Source organism: Aethalodelphis obliquidens, unplaced genomic scaffold, assembly GCF_003676395.1.
Source record: "Aethalodelphis obliquidens isolate GAN/ISIS:26980383/991018 unplaced genomic scaffold, ASM367639v1 scaffold66, whole genome shotgun sequence".
Taxonomy (NCBI): Eukaryota; Metazoa; Chordata; class Mammalia; order Artiodactyla; family Delphinidae; genus Aethalodelphis; species Aethalodelphis obliquidens.
The window spans coordinates 2389747-2415326 of NW_020838010.1; the positions used below are offsets into that span (position 1 = coordinate 2389747).

General features: G+C 41.1%; 1 protein-coding gene across 1 annotated transcript in view; it reads right to left on the minus strand.

Annotated features, from left to right (window-relative positions):
- Window positions 1–25580, minus strand: part of GUCY2F (guanylate cyclase 2F, retinal) — a 90666-nt gene that overhangs the window by 56950 nt on the left and 8136 nt on the right. The window contains exons 3-5 of the mRNA XM_027089470.1: window positions 16232–16533; window positions 4113–4467; window positions 2654–2738 (exon numbers count right to left, since the gene is read on the minus strand). Of these exons, the coding sequence (XP_026945271.1) occupies window positions 2654–2738; window positions 4113–4467; window positions 16232–16533 (742 nt within the window). The remainder of the gene's footprint in view (window positions 1–2653; window positions 2739–4112; window positions 4468–16231; window positions 16534–25580) is intronic.

Below are 25580 nucleotides of genomic sequence, written 5' to 3' on the forward strand. Positions count from 1 at the left end.
AATCCAGATTCTGTCATTAATTAGCCAGATTACCTTGGATAAATAATTTAACCTCTTCATGCCCCAGTGTCCTCATCTATCTCGCCAGATAATAGTCCTTGCAATACTCGCTTTATAGAGTTGTTTTGAAAATCAAATGAGATAATATATGTGAAAGTGCTCCGAAAAGCGCGAAGCACTATGAAAGTATAAGAGCTCATTATTTTCATTATCATCATTAGTATTACAGAGCACGGGAGAGCTTTATAGAAAGGCGAGGCAATCTGGTTCAGAGTAGGGAGAAAGGAGGAGTTCAAAGAATCCTTTGTTTTGGGGTGGTTGGGTTCTTTGCACGTCTTTCTTTCTGAAGAAAGAAAAAAACTTAAACAATCAAAACACAGAGAAAAGGAAGGAACAGAGAGCCACTCTCCTGCAAGTAATCACCATCTATTACAGAAACTCATCAGCCGCTCAGCTCTTCTGATTGCAGCCGCGGTGGGCAGCGAGAGGCAGGAAGGCAGCAGAGAGAGGGCACCTTTTGTGCTTTGTTAACTGAAGAACCAAGGCCCAAGTGACTCTGGGAAATGATGTGCCTCTCTCCCATCTCTGAGTTTTCTGTGACCACTTGAAGTACCAATTGTCTCACTCATTTTCCTCTCCAATCATTTTCCTCTCCAGTCTTCTTTGCCCTTCGGCCCACAAGATCCAAACAAACCCCCCCCCCATGACTTTTTTTTCTTTTTTTCCTTCCCTTCCTGAGAATTGCAGGTTAGGCTCACTCTAAGCCCAAAAAACCAGTCCATTCCATGGGAAAGACCAGTGAGATCAGTCATTTGGGGGAGAGTGGGGGGGGACTGACAAATAAACAGCTAAGTGATTCCATTTTCCACCTTGCCATGGCATCTTTTGGCATTGGGGAACCAGAGCCTATTACTCTTCAAATCTCCCTAGAGGGGGAAGATTTTGATTGGAGGGCATTTATTTTCACTAAGTATCTCATGATGTTAATTAAATACTTCATTCTTTGGCAGCAGCTAAAGACATTAAATTTCTGTTCTGAGCAGAGATATGTCACAGTCATAGAAACTGAAAGAAAAACTTCCTTTGAACTACACTATTGTCTTTATCAAGTGTGCTTTAACAATGCATAAGCTACCTACTATTTTGTGTGGCTTTATCAAGTTTCTAATACTGGGGAGATGGATAATAGTGGTTTTTCATAGCGATGCTAACATTCTAACACTAAGAGTAACACCTGTTATAGTTTCAATCCAGGATTTTGCAGACTCATTAGAACATCAGAGCTGGAAGGGCTCTTAAAGATCATCTAATCCAATTCCTTCATTTTACAACTGAGAAAATTCTGGCCAAGAGAGATTTAGTGTCTTGTCCAAATTTACACAGCTACTGCGGCTTCCCTGGTGGCGCAGTGGTTGAGAGTCCGCCTGCCGATGCAGGGGACACGGGTTTGTGCCCCGGTCCGGGAAGATCCCACATGCCGCGGAGCGGCTGGGCCCGTGAGCCATGGCCGCTGAGCCTGAGCGTCCGGAGCCTGTGCTCCGCAACGGGAGAGGCCACAACAGTGAGAGGCCCGCGTACCGCGCAAAAAAAAAAAAAAAAAAAATTTACACAGCTACTTAATACACTCTAGACATTTTTCTTCTTGGAATTTTCCAAAATAGCTCCACTCCGTTCCCTACCAAGTTCTTGTCATATTGTTGTTAGGACCACCCCCAAAAAGATAACAAAGGTGTGGTTCGCAGGGCGGAAAGGGTAAAGTGGGAGGGGTATGGCTGATTTCATTTTTCATTTTTCCCAAATCATCCTAATGTGGGGAGGATCCAACTGTTAAAATGCAAAGATTATAAGAAAGGGATGTCATATTAAGCCATCTTCAGCCATTTATCCCTGATCCTGAATTAGTTCATCAGAGTAGTTGGTCATGTATTAGATGATCTGAGGGAGAAAAACAAGGACTTGATGATGTTGACGATCAGCTAGGATAGTTTTTGTCCAAGGAAGGAGGACAGTAAAAATCTGGACTATGATACCCTGGGCAAAAGAGATTACTGTCAAAGTGAGGATCCTGGGCTCCCAACAATCAGCAGGAGAGTCCCACGTGCTTGGGAAGCAGATGAGATTTACTGTTTCTTGAGCACCTACTGTGAGTCAGGTATTGTTCTAGGTACAATACTCGCTTCAGCTTATTTAATCCCCACTACAGTCCTGTGAATTAATACCATTATTCCTAAATCTTAGATTCTAGCCAAAGTCTGCCTAATTCTTGGAACTTGTTAAAATATCCCAGTCCATACCTACCAGTCCATACCATTTGAGGAAGGAAGTGGTTATAGGAGACTCTGCCAGTGGAAAAGGGAGCACAGCTAGGGAGTAGGCAGGCCCTAAAGTATTAGTTCCCTTATTTCATGATAGTGTTGACAGCCAGATCTACTCACAGGGGACAACACTGACAACACAGCTGAGGAAGTTATTCTTGGCATCATGAAAACACTTCACTCTAAATGGGCCGGTGGGGATGGTAAATCACTACGGAAAAAAGAAAATCAGTGGGTCATGTAATGAGGCAATTGTACTGAAACATGACTTCCCAGAAATCAATATTAACAAGGCTATAATGGGCTTGTGTTTTTACATACAAAAAGAAAAAATGTACCTTATAAAGTAAGCAAATCCATTAATAGATAGCAGGGCTATAAGCAAGGCAAGGCAGACCATCACAGCAAAGGCAGGGTCGATGCCTGCAGAGAGGAAGAGGGAGAATGGCATCAGAAAGAGGCTGTAAATAAAGGGCACCACTGAGTGACTCCTCGTGCTTTCTGGTGACTCTAAAATCAAGCTACACCTACCTAACTTAATTCTATTTTTCTCCAGCACAGTCTGTCTTGTTGACTTTATGGACACAGAAAGCAATTTCACTGTTCTGAAGCAAAACCACTCACCACTCTGCCAATAACAAATCACATGAATTAAGGCTGACCCGGGTGTTTCTTTGGAGAAAAAAAAGTCCACGAATGGAAAACTTTGAGTACTTTAAGTTGGACAGCAATAGAGTTCTTGAGAATAAATATATTATCTCATCTGCAAAGGGTATTATGTTGGCTTCATAAAATAAAAGACCTTTTTAATTCACCTGAGCCCATAGACCTTGTGAGTTATAGACGAAAAACGTAACACTTGTCCTTCAAGGGTAAGTCTGTTTTGGATAATTAGTGTTTTCACTAGGATGTAAATTGTTCTCTGTAAAATCTAAGTATTTGGATAGATTACTAAGATTTCAGAGGGAAATATATGATGAGGCAAGTAAAGAGATAGCTGGGTATGTCATGCTAAAACAAAATAGAAGTTGAAGTCTATTTCAAATAGATGCATTTGGTTTTAGAAGGGTGTGGGGTACACTTGCATAGGAATAGTATAGATCCTTCCAAATTTCCCCTCTGGCTCTCAGAGATTGGATGGAGTTTCCCCTCTTCCACAAACTAGAGGAGTTCCATCAGTCAATCAAATGCAAGTATTCATGGGATGCCAACTGTGTTGGGTGGTTGGAGGGTATAAGAATTATTAGCTCTGGTCCCTGCCCTCAAGGAGCAGTCCATTTGGGAGGAAGAGACACAATCAATACACAAGAAACAACTGAAAAGCAATTTTGTGCTAAGCTGTGAGGTACAGACTTTTAGTTCAATGGGAGTTCAGAGAGGAGAGGGTGGAAAATGGTATTTCTGTGGTGGAACCTGATTGAAAGGATTTGGATACATCAAGGGAAGGACAGGTGAATTTTCTAGCAGGGGGAACAGTCACAGATCACAGCCTAGGAAAGACCAAGAAAAAGCATCATGCCTTCCTCTTATTAGAAAAACCTCTTTGGGAGTGGGATCCTTTTAAAAACAGGTAGGGGGGGGCTTTTAAATTGTGGATGGTTATTTAAGGCTGCAAAGTACCTATCATTGTCCTTATTATTTAAAATTAACTATGTAGAGTGCCAAGATGTTTATGTCACCTAAATGCAAATGACTGATTCTATGAGTGTCCCCATATTAAAATATGCCTCCTCCTAAAGAGGTTCCCTGTAACCCAAGCTGAGCCAAATTGACTACCATTGATTTTCCATTCCTTACCTCCTTGGCAGATCTTCCCTTCTGCAAACCAGCATTTTGCATCTGCTTGAGGGGGCCTGCCACCAGGGAAGTGAATTGGGGTCTCTCTGAATCGTAGGAGCTCTGTTTCCATGTCCACAGTGTAAGTACTGTGGAGTTCCCATTCTTTCCAGTTGGTGTCCAGGATTACATATTCTGAAATTCCATTTCCATTTGAATCTGTCCTTATCAACTGGTTGAATCCATAGAACTGCATGTTTCTGGAATGCTGAACCAGGCTGGCAGCGCTAGCCCGTCCATTTTCTTTCATAGCATTATTCATGGCTTGTGCAATAAAGTAAATTGAATTGTAGATGGTTCCAAACAACGGTGAAACCTAGTTTTAAAAATTACAATTATCTTGAGCCCTAGTCACCCTAGAGCAATCTCAGAGTGTATTCCAAGCCTGTGTTCATTATTAAGGGCTGCACGTCTGAGTGGAGGTGAGCTATGAAGACCCAGAGGAAAAAAAAAAAAACAATTGTTTCTCAGGACTTGCTTGGTTTCTCCCCTGAATTTTTTCTGTTTTTCTCCCCCAGGCCTTCACATCTTTAAATATATCAAATATGACAATTTTATGAGCAAACCAAGTCATACACAATATATTTTTATGCTCCTAAGCTAAGATAGTGATTTAGAGTTATAAAGGGCATTAAAAAAATAAGTATGAAATAGACAAGAGGCACGCAAAGGAAATTGACCAGGTTAATTACTAGTGCATTATGCACGGTAAAATCTTTTTTTAGACAAGAGGCGTGCAAAGGAAATTGACCAGGTTAATTACTAGCGCATTACGCACGGTAAAATCTTTTTTTTTTTTTTTTTTTTTTTTTTTGCGCGGTACGCAGGCCTCTCACTGTGGTGGCCTCTCCCGTTGCGGAGCAACAGGCTCCGGACGCACAGGCTCAGCGTCCATGGCTCACGGGCCCAGCCGCTCCGCGGCATGTGGGATCTTCCCGGACCGGGACACGAACATGTGCCCCCTGCATCGCCAGGCGGACTCTCAACCACTGCGCCACCAGGGAAACCCAGTAAAATTGTTTGGTTGGCACTACTAGAGTGGTAGGTGTATGTGGTAAGACTATAAATAATGTGTCTCTACAGTCCAGGTCTGTGTCCCGACTTAGTTCAAAATGGCTATTCTCGGGCTTCACTGGGGGCGCAGTGGTTGAGAGTCTGCCTGCCGATGCAGGGGACACGGGTTCGTGCCCCGGTCCGGGAAGAACCCACATGCCGCGGAGCGGCTGGGTCCGTGAGCCGTGGCCGCTGAGCCTGTGCGTCCGGAGCCTGTGCTCCGCAACGGGAGAGGCCACAACAGTGAGAGGCCGGCGTACCGCAAAAAAAAAAAAGGCTATTCTCCTAGACACGTGCTCCCCAGAGAAAGTGAACACTAGAATACAGTTTTAAACATATACCCCAACTTATACACATGCAGACATGCACACTGACACACACACCCACAAATACAGAGCCAAATGTTGTGTATAGAGAGAGTAGGTTTTAATCAAGAAATCCCATATCCTATTGCTGTGCAAAGTGGCAAAGCTTTGGTGAGAAGCCACTGTAAAGCAACAAGGCTGCTACAATGGACAGCATGACTCTTCCTCTCATATAAATATGGTAAAAGCAACAGCATTTGTGTCCTGTGTCTGATACCCTGCTCATTAACCTGGTAAGTTTATTTTTGGAACAAACCTTGTATTCTTTTTCCAAAAAGGTGGGGAAGAAGAGCAAATGATCCCTCCCTGCTTCCTCGCACACTGGCCATGGCTTTGTGGCTTTTCACATTTCACTTCTAGGATGGAGTTCAAGAAAGCTATGGTGATGCCATTTTACTGAGCTTCAGGGAAAGCTGATACTTGCTACTTTGGTTTCATAAGGTCTAGAAAGCTATCCTCCTGTAACAATCTGCATCTGAATAAAAGGGTTTAAAATTGAGTGAATCATTTTTGTGTTAGAAATACAAGTCAAGATGCAGAGTGGTGTAGCAGCTAGCAAGACACTGCCATGCCTTGTAAATGTAGAGCAGAGGGTTTTCAACCCTGGCTGCACATTACCTGAGGAATGTCAAAAATACTAACGCCAAACACAACCCAGCCAACAAAATGAGACACTTTAGGTTAGGAACCCAGTAATCAGTATTATGAAAAGCTCCCCAGGGATTCTAATATTCATACAGGGTTCAAGACCAACAGTATAGAAGAAGACACACTGGCCTGAGGTCTTTTCCTAATGCCAGTATGTTGGGCGAGTTACTTATTCCCTCTCTCTGGACTTCAGTTTCTTCCTCTCTAAAATGAGGATATAGAATCATGAATGTCTAAACCTTGGGAGTCATCTGGTCTAGCGATCTTACTTCCTAGATATGAAAGAGAGACCCAAAGAAGTTAAGTGATTTGTCAAGGTCGATTAGCAAACACTTAGTCCTGTCCAAAATAGTCATAAGATTTTGGTCCATGCCAAAATGTCCTTGAGATTTGGTCATATTTAGTCCTATCCAAAATGTCCATAAGACATTTGGTCCACACCAAAACGTCCTGGAAATTTGGTCCTACCCAAAATGTCCATGAGCATATTTGGTCCATGCCAAATGGTTTTGGAGAGGACCAAATATCAAGGACCTTTTGGCATGGACCAAATGTCTTATGGACCAAATGTTGATGGAAGTTTTGGTCAAGACCAAATATCAAGGACTTTTTGGTGTGGACCAAATGTCTTATGGATATTTGGGACAGGATCAGATGTCCTGCAGTGGTCATGGTCACTCACCTAGGCATAAAATCAGGACTAGAACCCAAGTCTCTTGGTTCTTAGTTTATTTTAGCATTCTTGGTTGAAATAGATGTTCTCTGTGGTCTCTTCTAGTTCTAAACTCCTGTGAAACTTCCCAAATCTTGATCTAGTCCAGGGAGCAAATTTAGCTTGCAGACTTTTTTGTTTGGTTTGTTTATAGTTTCTTCTTAATTTCTCTGATCTTTTAACATTGGCGTGCCGCACAGCTCAGTCCTTGGTCCTCCTCTCTATCTACACTCACTCCCTTGGTGATCTCATCTGCTCTCATGGCTTTAAATACCACTCTATGCCATAAATGTCAGGTTTACACTTCCAGTTATGACCTGTTTCCTAAATTCCAGTCATATAGTCAACTGCTTACTTGGTATCTCTACTTAAATATTAAGTTTCAGTGTACCCAGAATCAAACTCCTGATCTTTACCCCAAATCTTCGTGCTCCATTTATGAGTTTTTCCCATTTTTGTTAAAAGCTACTCCATTCTTCCAGTTGTTCAGGCCAAAGACCTTGCCCCAGTAATAGAGCATCTAATAGCAGAGCAGAAATCAACATCTCAGTCTCCTGAGTTCTATTCCAATGATCTCCCTTCACCACCCTGCTTTAACACACACTATAGATATAGGCATGGTGAATGGATGACATGTGCTGCCACCATGGCATCCACACTTAGTTGCCTAGCACACACTGAGGTCCCTTCAGGGGTTTTTACTAACTCCCCTTCCTGACGTTCTCAGATGATCCATTTAATTGTATTTAGGATTGCTGCAAGAGTCTGCCTGTTTACTGGGGCTTTGGTAGGTTATGACGATAAGTGAAGGCTGGAAGGTAGAGTATAAAATCAATACTAGTAAAACAAATGAGTAAAAAACCACAGGGCAGCAAGACCCTGAGAGCAGGGAGAATGCTAGTATTCTGTTTTGAAAGGCACAGAGCCTTCTGGGAAAGGGACTGCATCTAACCTACAACGAAAAGCAAAGATTAAAACGCTTAAAAACATCATCCTCACCTCTGAGCTGACCCATCGCACAGAGTTTTCAGCTGGCCAGCCTATGCTGCCCTTGGTGCTCTCGGATTGACCCCTGCTAGAGCTGACTGACAGCAACTCCCCAAGATGAATGAAACCTGAAGCTTGTTCTTCAGGATTCTCCAGCCTCCACCACATACCACACACATACACACACATGCACGTGTACACACACATGCGTGCACGCACGCGCACAGAGCCACAGAAGTATGGTAGGGGGACTTGAAGCTAGGAAAGAACACAGCTGTAGCAACAGCACTTGGTTGCAAAAGAGGGGCTGTCACTATGCCCCACTCTTGTTGTGAGGCCTTAGATTTGTGTTCTAGCTGGTTTGTGTTGCCATGTTACCTGCTGTGCCTTTCAGCAATGGTAATTGCCCCTTCCCATAAGCCAAAGGCATACTCTGTTAGCGTTGGTAACAAAAGCTCTATAGTTGCAACTGCTGCAAATAATGAGAAAAAGAGATAGAGGATTGGACAAGGAAAGTAAGGACCCTCTTTACAACCCTCTGTCTTGGTTTCTGACTAGGTTCTAAAGAAGCAAGACAGGATTGGCAAGACCTTCTGTCGGGCAGATGGCCTTGTTATATCACAGGCCAGAATGGTGAAACCACTGATGACTCAGTCTATTGGTTTGGAGTGCTGTATAGAGACCTGAGCCTGAATGAACGAATGAATTGTGAATAAATGAATGATAATGGAAACTTATCTTTCATTATTATTCAGTGACTTTAGCTAGCTCTACCCTAGGCATTTTTGGAGCTTGTATCCAAGAGAACAAGGTCTGGGTCAGGAGCAGTGATATTTGAATTTGTTCAGTTTAATGGTTCATGGTGTCATCAAGTTGACTATCATCAGTTCAGATTTACTGTGCTTAAAGGACACAAAACGGATTTCCAAAGAACTTTGTCCTTGGAAGTGTACATTAAAACACCTGGCTTGGAAAACACCACTTGAAGGACAAAATGGCAACATCACCTTTGAACAAAAAGCCAGGTGCCTACAGAGACCAAGAAGCCAAGGGGTAATTGAATTCTTGTTATTAAAGGTGGTACCTCCAATAATGCATGATCTCAACCCTTGGACTTAGCCAAAAAATGTCTAATAGCCTAATCTGTTTGATATGATGATACTCATGAAGATAACACTCTTATTTTACATAGAAAGCAGTACAAAGACAATTGTAGCCACTGTGAGCTGCAGGCAAGCTTTTCTGACAACCTGTCTAGTGGGCCCCATCCTGGAATGTTCCAGTCCTAACCACATCGCCTTCGGCCTAGCATCCCCCTGCCAAGCACCCATATTTATGGTAATGGAAAACAATAGGTGTAGGAGCTTAAGGTCCCCCAGGCTGGCTGAGAAATCCAGAGGATTTCTTTTGCTTAGCCAAATAAGGCCACATTTGGAAAAAATATCCAAAATGTGTGTTCTAGCAATATGCATTTGTAGCCAATAGAATTTCATTGAAAACAAGCATTGGGAATACAATGAAAGAGAAGAATGCAGGAACTAAAATCTTATTTCAGAAGTCTTTTTGTGCCAACATATAAAGGTACAAAGTGATAATCCTTGCCCAATCATGCTGAGACCAAATTAGGAAATTTTTCACTGATGTCCCACCCCCACAATCTCTCCATTCTGATCTATTTTTCTCTTTTCACAGGTGCTCATAAAGCCCTGTCACCTCCTATATCAGAGGACAACAATCCATTCAAATCAAATACCCATTCAAATCAAAGTATTAGTCACTTAGCAATGTTACATTGAGTAAAGCACTAGACATGGGACATGATGTAATTTTTTTTAAAGGCTAATGTGTGGTTAAATGGTCAGGTTGTATTACTTCAGGTAGTAGACTTAGGTTGGAATCCCAGCTCTGCCACTTGCCAGCTGTATGACCTTGGACAAGTTACCTTGAGCCTCAGTTTCATCATCCATAAAATGGAGTTGATAATACCTAATTTGTAGGCTTGGTCTGAGGATTCAATGGAATCATTTACGTAAACTACCTGGTGCAGAATAATCACTGACTACATGATAGCTGCTATTGTTTGCATTTAAGAAGAGGAACACAGGGCTCTGGTAATATCATCATGGAAGTTAGTGTTCAAGACCCTTGTCTCAGTCGTGAATTTGTCACAAATATGTAATAGAGTGCCAGTTTTGGACCCAGTGTCCTTAGCACCCTGAAATGGTAAAACTGTTCCCCTTCACTGGAGGAAAGATCTTGCTTCTATTTTGTTTTCCATTATATCACCAGCAGAGTGCCAAGGCCATCATAATAATAAAAATAACAACATTAACAATAATAATGAAAAACATTCATTGAGGAATCATTAGGTGCCAGGCAAGCTCTTTATGTGTATTAACTTATTTAATCCTCACAACAACTCTATGAGGTAGGTACTATTATTATTCCCAATCTAAAAATAATGAAAAGAAGATACAGAGAGCTTAAGTAAGTTTACAGCAGTCTGCCTTCAGAGCCCATGCTCTTAACTACCATGTTATATCTGAGCTTAATAAATAAATGCTAAGTTAATTCATGGACTGTCATTAAACCCACCAATAAAAGAATATCATATATACCTTTTGTAACTTCTTTTTTTCCTTTCATGACTTCCCGATTAATGATAGCAAAATCAAGACTTTTTCCCTTCACTCTCTTCCTCCTCTCAAACATCACTCCCAAGCAACAAGGAGAACAAGAAACAGAAACAATAAACCACCATATTTAATGGCACTAGAAGACAAGTATAATCTTGACCACAGAATATGAAGATAGAAGGCTGCTACAGGAGTGGTAACTGATTTAGCAGAGTGGAGGGTGATTAAATCTAAGTATCTGAAGAGGGGAATATTGGTAAGCAGCAAGCAGATTTTCTCCCTGTGAATCCTGGAAAGACTTAGGAATTAGAGGCACTATGTACAGAAGTGGAGGTTAGGCAGAGCACGAAAGAGGGATGGCTTTGGATGTCTGTGTAAGGAGCAGTTAGACTTCTGCCATCCCACTTGTACTAAGGAGAACCAGATCTCTGCAGGAAACAGGTTAAACTGATTCAGAGCAGCTCTAGAGCTAGGACACTTGACCCAAATGACAGTGAGAGTGAGGTGGGCCATAAAAAAAGAGCGATGAAGTTAAAGTCTTCATACTTAATGATGAGAATCCCAGTCTACTTCCCCCAACATGGCTCCTAGAATAGTGACAACCAGGATTACAACTCCCAGGAAGGAGGTTGAAACATTCTTCTCTGGAGAAAGTGACTGGCTCAAGAGGCAAGATCTACAGGTATTGGGGGAAAAAAAAATACAACAGCTGGCAAGCCAATTGCACTATACTAAAGCCTACAGGTCAACATAACCACCATGTACATACACTTTCAAATTCTCCTTTTAAAGCTTCACTCTTAAAAACATACAGATAGCCAGGATCATCAGACATTTAAGGAAAGCTTCCAAGATTAAATAGAAAGAGCAAAACAAAGAAGCATGAAAAATTAGGAACTGAGGGAAACACAAAGAGCAGAAGAAAACTTCAAAGAAATTATAATGAATATCTTCAGAGAAATATGAGAAAATACCATATTCAAAAACAGGATGCTATAAAAATAGAATAATCAAACAACTAGAATCAATTATTGAACTTAAAAATATGATAGCAACAAAATTTTTTTAATCAGTAAAAGAGTCAGAACACAAACTTGAGGAATTCTTCAAGGAGGAAAAGCTTAAAACAAAGATATGGGTGATACGAGAGAACTAATAATACAATTAAAAAATCAACCCAGGCAATCTTCTATCCAACTAATAATATTTTCAGAAAGAGCAAAGACAATGTTGTTGAGGAAATTATCAAAAAAAATAACATAAGAAAATTTTCTAGGCAGAATGAGCTTCTAGATTGAAAGGTCCCACCAAATACACAGCATAATACATGTCAAAGACCCAAACATAATCATGAAATTTCATTACTTCAGGAATAAAGAGTTAACCTTAAAAGTTTCCAAGGGAGATAAGGAGGAGTGAAAACAGGTTGCTTCAAAGGATCAGGAATAAGAATGACATTGGAGTTCTCAACACCTACGGTGGAAATAAGAAGACAATGTGCCATGTCTTCAAAGTGCTAATAGAAAATAATTTTTAACCTAGATTTATATATTTAATCAAACTATCAATCAATAATGAAGCTAGAATAAAGACTCTCAGTGCAAAATTTCAAAAGTTTACCTCCTGTATACCTTTTTCAGAAGCTACTAAAGGATGCGCTCAACGAAAATGAGAGAGTAAACAAGAAAATGGGAGTCATGAATAGTGAATCCGGCACAGAAGAAAGAGAAAGCGAATTTCCAGGGTGATGAAAAGAGAGATCCTACCATAACAGCTGTACAGCAGCCTTAGGGAACAACAAGTTTAGATTGGAATAGGAGGACAGAGAGCCTCAGGAAAAACAAATGAAATTGATAAGGGATTTAACAGATTTTACTGTGTATAAAATTGTTTTCATGTTTTTGTTTTTTGTGTTTTTTTTTGCGGTACGCGGGCCTCTCACTGTTGTGGCCTCTCCTGTTGCGGAGCACAGGCTCTGGACGCGCAGGCTCAGCGGCCATGGCTCACGGGCCCAGCCGCTCCACGGCATGTGGGATCTTCCCGGAAGAACCGGCGTGTCCGGTTCTTCCCGGCACGAACCCGTGTCCCCTGCATCGGCAGGCGGACTCTCAACCACTGCGCCACCAGGGAAGCCCTAGTTTTTTGTTTTTTATAATTTTTGAATGGGCAAGTGTATAAACTAAAAGAGGATGCAAACCACTTCTATAAGCAATATAGCCTATATATAGAAATTTCAATTCCACTGGAAGTTATTGGGCAAGGGAGAAATATAGCCATCTTTCTCATACATTTGTTTACTCATTTACAATCTCTCTTTCATTAGAATTTAAGCCCCATAAGAGCAGGAACAAGTGATATGCTAGTAAATGTTGGCAACAGCTCTATGAAAAGGGAAAAAACTCTTATTTGTAGCATTTACCAATTTCTGTGGTGTTAATGCTCTCAATGCCTGATTCAAGCTACCAACATGATGCCACTGAACACAGTGTTTGGCAAAGAGGCACACAATTAGCTTTTATGAACTGGCTCCAACACACTACTGACAAAAATCCTGTCTTGTTTACTGTTCTATCTGAAGTTCAGCATAGTACATGGCACATGGCAGGTGCTTAATACATAGTTGTTGATCTGTTGGCTGAATAGGAAAAAACAACAGGAGCCAAGGGATAAGCAAACATTGAGCTACATAATTTGATCTGAGAAAATACCATTTGGAATTCTGAAAGTGAGATAATTTTGAAAGCTGGAACTATTGAGCGATTCTGTGCCAGTAATCATAAAACTTCAAGAGAGCAGGAAGTTGAGGTCAGACTGTAACTTAGATGCTAGGTCACCATCAACCAATAAGGTCATCCTGGCCCCAAAAAGAAAAGGTGGAAAGGAAGTAGCTATAAGCCAGGCACTCTGCTAGTCACTTCACACGTATTACTTTGTTTAATCTTCACAATAATCCTAGAAGCTGTAGATCACTAACCCACTTTACAGATGGTAAAATTGAGACTCAAAAATCTAAGTAACTTGCCCAAGGACACGCAGCTAGTAAGAGTGAGAGCTGAGATTTAAACCCGAGTTTGTCTAACTCCTTATCATATGTTCTTTCTGCTATACTAGCTCCCTTCAAAAATACCTTTTAGCAAGGTAATTTAGGAAAAAAGGGGGTTTTGTTTATCAGAGATGTGAAAATAATTGTCTCACTCTTTTATCATTCTTTGGTTATGAAAGTAAAGCCAAGGCACGTGCAAAGTGGGGGTGGAAATGTATCCAAAAAAGCTTTTTTTTTAATAAGCTTTACAGTCTTTGTTTTCACTTTCTCTATTTTTTTGTCTAAAGTAGCGTACAAGCTGCCTAGCAACCACACTAATGGCGTCTTTTTTTACCTTAATTACCTTATGTTTTCCACAAGCTCGAAGAGATTGGATCAAACATTAAGAGTAGAAGGTCTGAATTTTTTTTTATCAAAATATCTGCTCATACATATGATACACACACACACACACACACACACACACACACCTTTCTATTTCCCTCAATCCTGTGATTAAAGTAAAAAGATGACTTAGTCCTGTATCTATGTGATGTGCTATCATTGGATAAAAAGTACAAAAATTCACCATATGATTGCTTGCTTATAAATACACCAAACAACTGGTTTGAGCAATCATTCTTAGCAGTTTGAGGGATTCTTGCCTTTCTTGACCAAATCAATGAATTGTTTTCAATTAAACATGTGTGTGTCTCCTAAAAGAAAGATTTATTACAAACATATCTGTGGCAATAAAGTTTAAATCCAACACTGTTAATATCTCTGCTGGTCACTTTTTTTATTAGAACAAGAATCTGCAAAATCTTTGTTATCAATACTCAGGACAGAAAGAGATAAGAAAACCTAAGTTTCATCTGAATCATTTATTCAGATAGAGAGGCAGGGCACAGGATAAAGGAATAAACAGTATACAAAAAGGAGAAGATCATGGAGAATGTGAGAGTTGGGTACAACCACCAGCCTACCTGATAGCCTTCTTCCTTGCTAATGGAATTTCAATTTTTTGCACACTTTTCCAGCAGCCATAGAGTCAGTCACGATGATCTCATTCCTCTTTCTAAATTATTAGTTTGGGTATGGGTATGGGACACAATTGTGACCAGGAAAGTGTGGGGAGAAGTCTGCTTGACGAGCATTTGGGCAAGATTTCGTCACTCTTAAAAAGAGACACAAGAGAGGGACATTCCCCATTTTTGTCTGTAGACAGTTGCACTTGGACATGATGTCTGGAACTGTAGCAGTCATCTTGGGACCAGGAGAAGACCCAGATCATGAGGGCAATTTAGCATGCTATCATTATAAACTGGAAAGATGAAAAGAACCTGATTCACTGATAACATCAATGAGAGGCTGAATTAACTGACCCTAAAGCCCCCATATCTTCCAGTTTTGAACAAAAAACAACTACTTGGGCCATTTTGTGTTGAGCTGCCTCTTAGTTACAGCCAGAGCATTATAACTAATACATTATAACTAATGTATTAGTTATAACAGAGCATTATAACTAATACAATATGTTAGCAAATGCTAGAATTTTTAAACTTATTGATGGGCCATTCTGAAAATGACTGCCTTCTACATCTGGCCTCTAACCTATAAAAACCCCTTCTGTATTTTTTCTAATCTAACTATCTTTGGCCTTCCCCTCTTCCTCTCATATTCCTTGTCTCTTTTGTATTTTTCCCTCTTTGTTTTTGTCTTTTGTCCATTTTTGGGTCCATTTTACTCTTGTCCATTCATTTCCTTGCTTTCATCCTGTCCCCACTGCTTTTCCTTCCACTAGCCCTCAAATGGCTGTGATTTGATCTGAAATACGTTTATACATATATTCATCTATACATACATAAATATTATTTCTCGTATATTATTAGGGAGGAATTCTTCCCCATTCCAAATGATTCCTTTCATATAGAGATAGCTCTACTAACAAAAAACACCTGACCTCTTCAACCCCTTACTCATTCCTTCCCACAAAGGAGTGACTTAATCTGACTGGTTAGTTTGGAAGGAGAACTGAACATGTGTAGCCCAAGCCTTCCTAACTTCTTTCTCTTGGGAGTAAGCTCCACTATGCTCTTTCAGGCTGGACGTTTTACAAAAGGCATGTCCTCACGGGGCAGAAATATAGGGGTCCAGCAATGCTGGTAACTAGATGGAGAAGTCTGATCAACCCCTAGATTCAATACTGGGAAACTCAAATGCATGTAGACAGAAGCCGCATTCTCCAGCACCAGCTTTATCAATAATAATGGTAATATCTTCCTACATACCAGCTCTCCTATTGTTGAATTGGTTCCAAACTCGGGTGAGAAACAAGATTTCTTTTTACTAGGCCCCTTGAACGGCACTAGTATATATTAAAGTTTTGTTTCCCTGTTCTGAAACACATTTTATTTCTTCTTCATGGCTGTATATGTTATCATTGCAGGTTGCTTGAAGATTTAAAAACAAAACCTCCAATAATGTATCTTTGTTTTATAAATGTTTTCTGCAAACAAAAGGTGTTTTAAATTTGTGTGTGGTTGCCTGCTGTTGACTGAGTTTCCTATGGAATAGAGGCACTTGATAGGAAAAATATTTACCTTCCTGATTTTTGAGGTTTTCTGTTCATGATTAACTTGTGAATCTGCACTTACTTGATCTGACTCCAGCTTCTCAGGAATTTCACCTCTAGCTGCTGCCTCCATAAAGGCTTGATAGAAGGTCTTTTCTTGGGACTCCACTGTAATGGTCAACACAGCATCATAGGCTTCCCGGAGTTTTGGATTGTTCCTTAGAACCTGGTAGGGGGTATGCTTATAAGGTAAACTGTAGAGCAGGGCGTCATAGGGAACAAAGACATAGGTTCCATCAGTCATTTTCAGATCGTGAGCCCATTCCAAGAGATGCGTCTGAGTCTCTCCCCCAATCAAGGTCGAATGCATACACATGATGATTACTGAAACCGACAAAGCAGGGAGGTTATGGTGGCAATATGTCAGTAAAATATAGTGCCAAAAACTACAGACTGGGAGAAACAAATAATTGTATTATAACCAATTTGTAAATGATATCTATCTTATGTCTTTAGATGAACAAGATGTTGAAACCCTGAGTTGAGGCTGAGGTATTTCAGGGACTCTAATTAGGCAATAGGGAAAAATCAGACACGTCTACAGGCTGCAGAGACTGGTACTAGACTGAAATAAACAAATATAGCAAGTGGGAGGTAGCATAATGAAGAGGCTTTGGAGTTGGAAAACCTAGGTTTATATCCTAACATCACCAGTTACTAGCTGTATACCCTTAGGTAAATTGCTTAACCTCTCTAGTAAATATGTACTTCGTGGGGTGGTAGTGATGACTGAAGGGGGAATACATACAATGGGCTTAGCACACAGTGCTCAATAAATGGTAGCTATTATTATACCTAAGAATAAGAAGGCTAGAGGGAGAAGATGGGTGATACTCCCATAGCCACTGTTGCTTTTTATTGCCTACCTCCTACAGACATACATTCTAACAGATGTTGACCAACTGTTCCCACCCTTACCAAGGCCATTATAGACAATGAATGGTACTAACTCACACTCTGCTATAAATGCTACTAATATTACGGGTGATATGTTCAATTTTAAAAAATCCAACTTCCCTATCATTGGAATTACTTTGCACTCACTTTAATTCTTCCTAGACTTATGAAACTATGTTGTTTGGCAAGGCTATGCTAGAATAGAGTGGATTAGTGGAGGCCACGGTTGAAGAGTGGCAGCTAGACCATGAGACTGAAAGTCTTGTATCCAATTTCGCCCTTGGCATGCTAAATGAGTTTAGTTTAAGCCCACTTGTGCTTCACTGCCCACATCTTTAAAATGTAGATGCCAATGCATTTCACAGGTACATTGAGTAGTTTAATTAGATAATGCCTGGCAAGTATTCTGAGCTCCTTGAAGAAAGGCAAAGACCCTACTGCCTTTGGTAACTATTAATTATACATGCTTACATGGAACCTTTAATCTCAGGAACTGAGTATGCTTAAACTACGTCCAATGACTGGTCTTTGGTATTTACGTATTGCCGCATCTATTTTCCAAAACCTTCTTTGCACTTGTTAGATACCCTCAGAAAATTTCCCCTTTGAGCCAGAGATGGTACCCTTCATTTTTTAAGGTGTACCTAGTAAGTTATGAAGTGGATTTAGATACCAAACACACACACCATAACTTGAGTTTTCAAATGACCATTAGCTCCTTCAATATAATTACCCTGAGAGGTTCTACACGTATTCTGATGCGCAAACCTTCCTTTGAATACTCTAGGGATATCTTTGGAGCTAGTTCTTGAGCCCTTGTTCATAATCACACATTGTATGATGGGAAAATGGAGTGACAGAGAGGTCCAACAAGGCAATGATTGGATTTAGAAAGAGAAACTAGAACCGAAGGCCCCTAACTCCCTAAGTTTGGCTACATCATTAAACATGAATCACTTTGGTCAAATTAATTCCGTAACATGTCCATTGAGGGGAAAAACTGAGTTTAGTCAGGTGCTTCGGGTAGCTGGTCAGTTCTTCCAACAGTATCCTTGGCAAGCGGGTCAGTATTGGGATCTTCTACAAAAACAGAGATTAGATTATGAGACCAAGGTTACCCAATAGAGATAAAATTCATTTAATTAACTTAAAGGAATATTAAAATTACTCCCCTGGATGGGAAATGTTAAATAGAACTAAGTGCTTTGTGTTGGTTGAAATACAGCAAATATTTTAACATATACTACGTGTATTGGGCGCTGCGGTGTGCCAGTCAGATGCAACCCTCAGGAATGAAGCATTCATTCTCCTAGCTGCTGGGAATGTTTGGAGATAATAGCTGATACCTCTCAGGGAATTGCCCTCAGCTGAGGAGAACCACCGTAGTGTGTGGGGAGCTGGCTTGTGCTGGTTCACAAAAGACTATGGTTAAATTTTCAGGGATATTATGAACTAGTTAATGTCATGTTGGTAGCTTGAAATTGGCCATGGTGGGTGTTATAACACCATGGAAATTAGCAAATGCTACAGATCAGGGCTTTCCCCTCCTCCCCCGATAAACTGGCTATTAAACAATTATTATCACATTGCACCCCTTTCTCTGTATCTGCCTGTACCCAATGACTGGTCAATATGGAGGCATAAAGGCCAACACTCCTTAATTCTGGACAACACTGAAGGGCCACCCCAGCTCCAGAGCTCCCACAGGGACTGGCTGGGACCTTTGTTGTGACTGCATGACAGTTTAATTTTTCCAATCCTACTGCTGCCTCTCCTTCACAAGTGTTATCCTTGAAAGCATTCCCCCAATAAGCTTCCTGCACACAGATCTCCATCTGCCATTCTTTTTACTAGGGTACCAACTTGTGACACTGGTTTAGAGCCCCACTGTACCCTGAACTGACTTCCGTCATGGCAGTTACAAGATTCATTGCCCTTATTTATTTATGTCAGCCTCTACTATGAAACCATGAGTTCCTTGAAGTCAAAAACTGTATTTTATTTCTGTATCCTGGTACATATTATATACCCAGTGAACAATGAATGTTTGAAAAAATTTCAGAAAGAGAAGTTTTGTATCTGGGTATCTTTCGTGGGTTCCTTGAGATGCAAGACATGGGCATTTTGGGTTGCTAGCATGGAGGAACAATTCGAAGGGATATTTGCTGGGCAGGTAGATAATAACATGCCTGTGTTTAATGTTTAGTGTCATTAACTGTGCTCAAGACCTTACCCTCCCGTTAATTTTCCTTTCATTGGCCCACACAGAGGACATTTTAGGCAGAGTCAGAATTTTTATTACTGTAAAGACCCTTTGAGACCATCTAGCCTGTCTTACTCCCCCATTATTTTACAGATGATGAAATGGAAGCTTCGAGGGAATGATCACAAGCTACTCTATTTTTTGCAAGGTAAGACTTTTCCATCGAACACGATTAAAACAGAAAGCATAAATACTGAATTCAAACAGCACCATCTTAATTTAATAGATTGAGTGCTTTGTCAATAGGGATTTGTAGATGCATCTGTTCTACATGATTATTTTACTAGATAGCTTTATTATCTCAAAATGACATTCATTAAAATGGGATTTTACCTGTAAGTTGTCAGGAAAGGATTAGTGGACAGAAACCGTAAATCCTTGACAAGACCTGGGTCAACAGGTGATCACTGAGTAACATTAATTTGTAAGTTTCCATCCTGATTGTTAACAGTCAAGCCACTCTATAGCCTAAACAAGGACCAGGAGATACATCCTCCTGAGATCCCATCTCACTAGGATATGATATTAGCACTTTCTCTGAGCCACCTGAGCCCCAACTGAGTCTAGTAGCTATGTCTTCATACTGTGGTACCCACTATGGCAGGCTGCTCAGGACCCTCCCTTTCACCCTCAATGCTAGCAGCAGGAAATGTCTAACTCTAGGAGAAGCGAATTCCCAAGTCACTCAATTCCTACCTCTCTTCCTATATTGAAATACTCTATCCAATACTTCCTCGAGGTGGAGGAACTATGTTTCTCCAAAAGCAAATTTTATTTCTCCCAGATTACTGGCTATGGAGTGCTTCGTGGAGGAACCTGAGCCCAGTCTCACACCTTGTGAGATGAAGATGGTTTCACTAGCTATTGCTGAAGAAGTTCTTAGGAGTCATATTCATATTGTGAGCCCACAATACTGCTCCCAATCCCCAGAAACCCTCCATTCTATTGTCCTTAATTTTCATTTTAACCCTTTTGCGACATTTCCTACCACTAATCTTCATTTTAACCTATTTTGTGTTAACAAGTGTTGAGAGATGGGAGAGTAAGCAGGTCAGAGGAGGAGGGGGGCATACAGTGTGATTTATCCCACGTCTCACATTCCCCCAGGATTCAGCCCCATCTGGCCACACTCTGAAACAAGTAGAGTCACACCTTCCTCCCCTCAGTTCTCCCCCATGCACTCTATAAAATGGATACATAAAAAGAGGGAGGGAGGCTCTGGAATCTGCATGTTTCCCAACCACCGCCCAAAGTGTGATTCAGTGCAAGAGGCCCTCAAACCACACTTTAAGAACACTGTAGTACACGATGTGTGGCTATTTCTATCGACTGAGGACACTGCACACATTTTTGGCCTTAAGTCCTGAGACCACCACTTAACTTACCTGCCACCAGTGTCAAACTGGTCCAAGTAGCTCAGCATGCTGTCAGACACATATTACATTCAATGGCCATTCTGTCTGCATCAGATCGTGTTTTTTCTTACCCAGTAAAACTGTTATTACAAGTACTTTTATCGCCTTCACATTGCTGCCCAGCTTATGTTTTTAATATTTCTCCATACTTTGCAACGTATGTTTTCTTCAGCTTTTCCTAAATTGCTATGCAGGTAAGGCCTCCTAAACGCAGGAAGCCTAGATGTTTAGAGATTTCCTCCTGGGCTGGGTCTTCAGTAAATATATCATTACTGATAGTGGACCCATTCAAGAGAGCAAGTTGTCCTTTCACCATTTACATTTACTTACATTTATCTATACCAAACTGTATACCAAATTCCCTATCATCACTAAGGCTCTTGGCCATAGTATTACAGTATCACTATTCTTACTACTGTAGGAAAACTGGGGCGATACTTGTTACCTTGGGGCACTTAAAAGAATTTCATCAGTGGGCCCAAAAGTTAAGAGAGAAAAATGGAAGGGCTAAATTATACACCATGGAACACAGGGTGTCAAGTGAGTAAGCTTTAGGGGCATCCCTCAAGTGGACAGGAGGCAGGAGAGCATGTCTTTCATTAAACCAGTGATTCTCAAAGTATGATCCCTGGACCAGCAACATCAGCACCACCTTGAACTGGTTAGAAATGCAGATTCTGGTACCCTATCCCAGCCCTCCTGAGTCAGAAACTCTGGAGGAGGGACGCAAGCCCCCCAGGGGATTCCGGTCACACTTAGGTTTGAGAGGCACTGCTTTAGATCAACCTGAATACATATCCTAGTTTTCCCACTCACTAGCTGTGTGACATTAAGCAAGTTATTTAACCTCTCTCAGCCTCCAAAGTCTCATTCGTGAAGTGCATTAAATAGTAATTGGCCTTACTTTATAGGGAGGTTGCAAGAATTGAATGAGATGGTCCATATAAAACCCTTGCAAAATGACTAGCATATAACAAATTCTCAATAAATATTAGCTATTATCATTGCTATTATTATTATTGGGTTTTTTTTTATGTCAAGAATCTTCAATAGATGGAAGAGGCCAGCCAGGTCCCTGACAATAAGGTAGTAATAAAGTATCTGACTTTGGAAGAACAAGAGGGAAGAGATATGGGAACATATGTATATGTATAACTGATTCACTTGGTTATAAAGCAGAAACTAACACTCCATTGTAAAGCAATTATACTCCAATAAAGATGTTTAAAAAAAAAAAAAACAAGAGAGAAGGACATTCTGACTGTGTCCTAGTTACTGAACATCATACTGTAATGAAGCATTCCCAATTTGGAAGGATTTAAAGAAATCCCCAAATGGTTCAACAACCTTGTAAACCCACATTGAAAGGATTTCACAATCAGCCAAGCATTGATAGGCAAAAAGGTGAGGAGAAGGGAGGAGGGCTCGAAATAGCCATTTGAAAAGTTCTCTAAAGAGCTTTTTAGCGGGGCCTCCTGCTAGTCTTTGTTGAGAATTAGCAAAAGAACTTCTGGGTAATTGCAGTCCCTCAGGTGCTCTGCCTGGTGAGTGATGCTCTTTTGTGCCATTGGATCAAAATCTCCAACAGGACTCATGGTTTAAGGAGCAGAGAGTGAACTGAATTTTGGCCCTCAAGCCCACTCAGCTAGAATCCCTTGGGCAGGGAAAGCCACACACAGCAGCCCTGCCTGTAAGCTGAGGCCTTTGTCCTTGATTAATATCTCTCCTATATGACTTTGTCAGACACAAAGTTAATTGGTAATTGCCTCTGAAGCTTAAAAGAAGTGAGCTGACAATCTGGGAGAGGCTGAATCCCGAATCCCCCCTTCTCTGGGACTTCATTTACCCCATTCTTTGGTGTTAATAATGCGTACACCTACCTACTTGTTATGTGAGATTCACAGCTGTTGTAAAACTTGGAAGAAAATACCTTGCTCCTGGATAACCCTGAGGATTAAATGACATTATCTATATGCAAATACCTTGTAAACTGTAGAGAGCTGTTCACATGTAAAGTGGTATTATGGTTGCTTTAATTGTCTCAATGGCAGCCTCTAGTAACACCCCTGCTGTTTCCCTTCCCAAGAGCCCACAACCATTATTATTGTTATGATCATCTTTACTATTAAATTTTATCATTGTCCTGCTGTTGTGTAAGCAAAATTTAGACCAGTTTCTGAGAAAGACATTCCTTCTGATTCCAGTAATGTGCCAGTGATAATTGGAAACATAAATTTACGAGGAAGAGAAGTGGCATAGCAGCTCTACCCTCCCTCCCCAACACTATCTCTCACTGCCGCCACCACTGCCACTGCCACTGCCACATGGGGCTTTGGTCACTGTTATAGTGAGTAGGTCAGACAAAACCAGTCTTCCAGCTATTTCCATTACTTCCAAATATTGCCTGTCCTCTCCAAAGGGATCCCTTTCCACTATATTTTGTACATCACAAAAGGTCCTTCTCTGAAGGTTTACTTGGGGGTCCACAGTGTTAAGAAGTAGTCTCATACCCAGCAAAATAAGGAAGAGGCCAGGCACTGCCTTCCTCAGCCCTTCTCAGCTGAGGTCACCACAAAAACCTCAGTGCTCTTTCAGTCCCAATAGTCAACAGCTAGGAATACTTTCACAGGCTCAGCCCTACCAGTTGAAAGGGGCTAGAAGATCAGCTAGAGATTTGATCTAGTAGATGCTGGATATGGTGTATTGTAACCGTCCTTACTGCTCAGTTGGCACAATCCATACTCATTAACTTCTAGCTCAGTTTCTCACCAGATCTCCCATTCTCTGATTGGACTGGAGATGTGCCCTGAACCCTAGGCCTCGTGGCTAAAGTCCTGATACTCTATTTATATTCATACTCTGAATCATGCTCCTATTGGCTGGGGCACTAGTCTCAATGGATGATCAAGTGGACAACAAGCTTACCTTACTTTAAGACTCACTCCCCTTCTGCAAGTCCTCCTGTCATATCGCACCCATCACTTGGAGTGCCCTCAGATACCAAAAACTAGCTGTGCCAAGTGTGAGTACCACGCACGCTTTTGGACAGTGCACACTCAGGTGCCCGAGGTCCTACTCAGGCCGCAGCTCAGCCAACGGCTCAGTTTCCCTGCATCCGCCCCAACCTACCCACGTTCTGATTCATAACACTGAGTTCCCAGCACACCTCACCTGAGTCTGCCTATGTTTTGTCAGAAACCCGGGGCAAAATCTTGGAGAGCAGAGCTTTGTCTTCACTCCCTTTTATCTCCCTTTCTGAGTCCCTACTGCGCTTTCTGCTGCTTTTCTCCCTACCCAGGGTCTTTCTTTGCTGCATAACCACATACCTCCCTCTCTAGGCTTCCAGCCTCCTACCTACCCCCATCTTAAAATTTTCATTCCCTTAGCGAGCTGATCCACACTGCTATACAGAAAGCAATCTGATTAAACAAAGTCATATTAAGACAAAAATTTGTCTGGTAACTTAAAGTAGGGAACATTTATTTGCATTTTCTTGAACTTGAAGCAGTGGTTCTTGACTCTGGCTACATTTTACAAGCACCTGGGAAGCTCTTTAAAATACCTTTGCTGGGGCCTCACCACAGACCATCAGAATGTCTGGAGGTGGTACTCTGGCCCCAATCATTTTGAAAAGATATCCAGGTATTTCCAGTGTGTGGCCAGAGTAAGAACCATTGACCTAGAGGAATGCGTCTCTAATAGTACGGCGATAATATGTACATTTGCTACCTCCCTGCCTCAAAAGAATTGTGGGTGGTAAACACTCAATCCTAACTTCTCTCAGTCTGACAACCCAAAGAGCCTCGGGGCCTGGATTTATTTAACATTTCATGGTAGAGGCCAAAATGTCATTTCAAAGAGTATACTATTTAGAATGGGTGGGATGTGAAACACTCATGGAATGTAAACTTGCAGGAGACACTGGGCTTCATGAAGATTTGTAACATAAAGTTATGATATTAAGTATGTTAGCCTATTTCTGGCATGATTCCTCCCTGGAAATGGTTGTATATCTTTAAAAATAATTCTGTGCTCTGCTTTGAAAGAATCAAGCTCTATTATGAAGTAATCAGAGCCACACTGATTGCTTAACATTTATAGGATCTTGTAGACTGGAGCTGGAAGCAGACTACTATAGTTCCTGGAACTAAAAATTCTTGCCCTCATCCTCCCATAATGATCATAATTAAGGTCCAATACTGGAGACACTTGAAACTTAAAATGGGCTCCTGGGTATAGGCCAGCCCTAAGCTGGACCATTCTCTAACAAGTCCATTGCTGTGTTAAGGAAATGACTGGGACCAGGACTAATCCTAGAAGTAATCAGTTTGACAAGTAGTTTCTGAGCTATCTGTCCTAAAGCGATGGAGTGACTGCAAGAGAGGATGAGCAGTGTCCCCACAAATCACTGCTACTTTCCAGAAAAAAGGTAAAGTGGAGATTAAAAAATTCAAATAGAAAAAAAATCAAAACCAAGTGTCACAAAGGCTTGCAGTATGTATATGTAAAAGACTTCCATCTGATTTAAGAGGACCAGGAAGAGCCCTCCCCTTTCCCAAAATGCACCCAACTCGCCCTGGGTCAGTGGGTCAGTCCTTTGCTTTACACTTGGTCCATGGTCTCTGCAAGAATCATCTTTGTTTGTTTGTGGTTTTTTTTTAAGAATCATCTTTGAACATAAAACTTCTCTTGGGAGGGGAAAGGTTACAATTTAGGCAGGCTTCTCATTTTAATATGCTTTTAATTATCAGCTAGCTCCCTCCACATCGGCTTGTTGTGTGCTGCAGAGAGAGAAG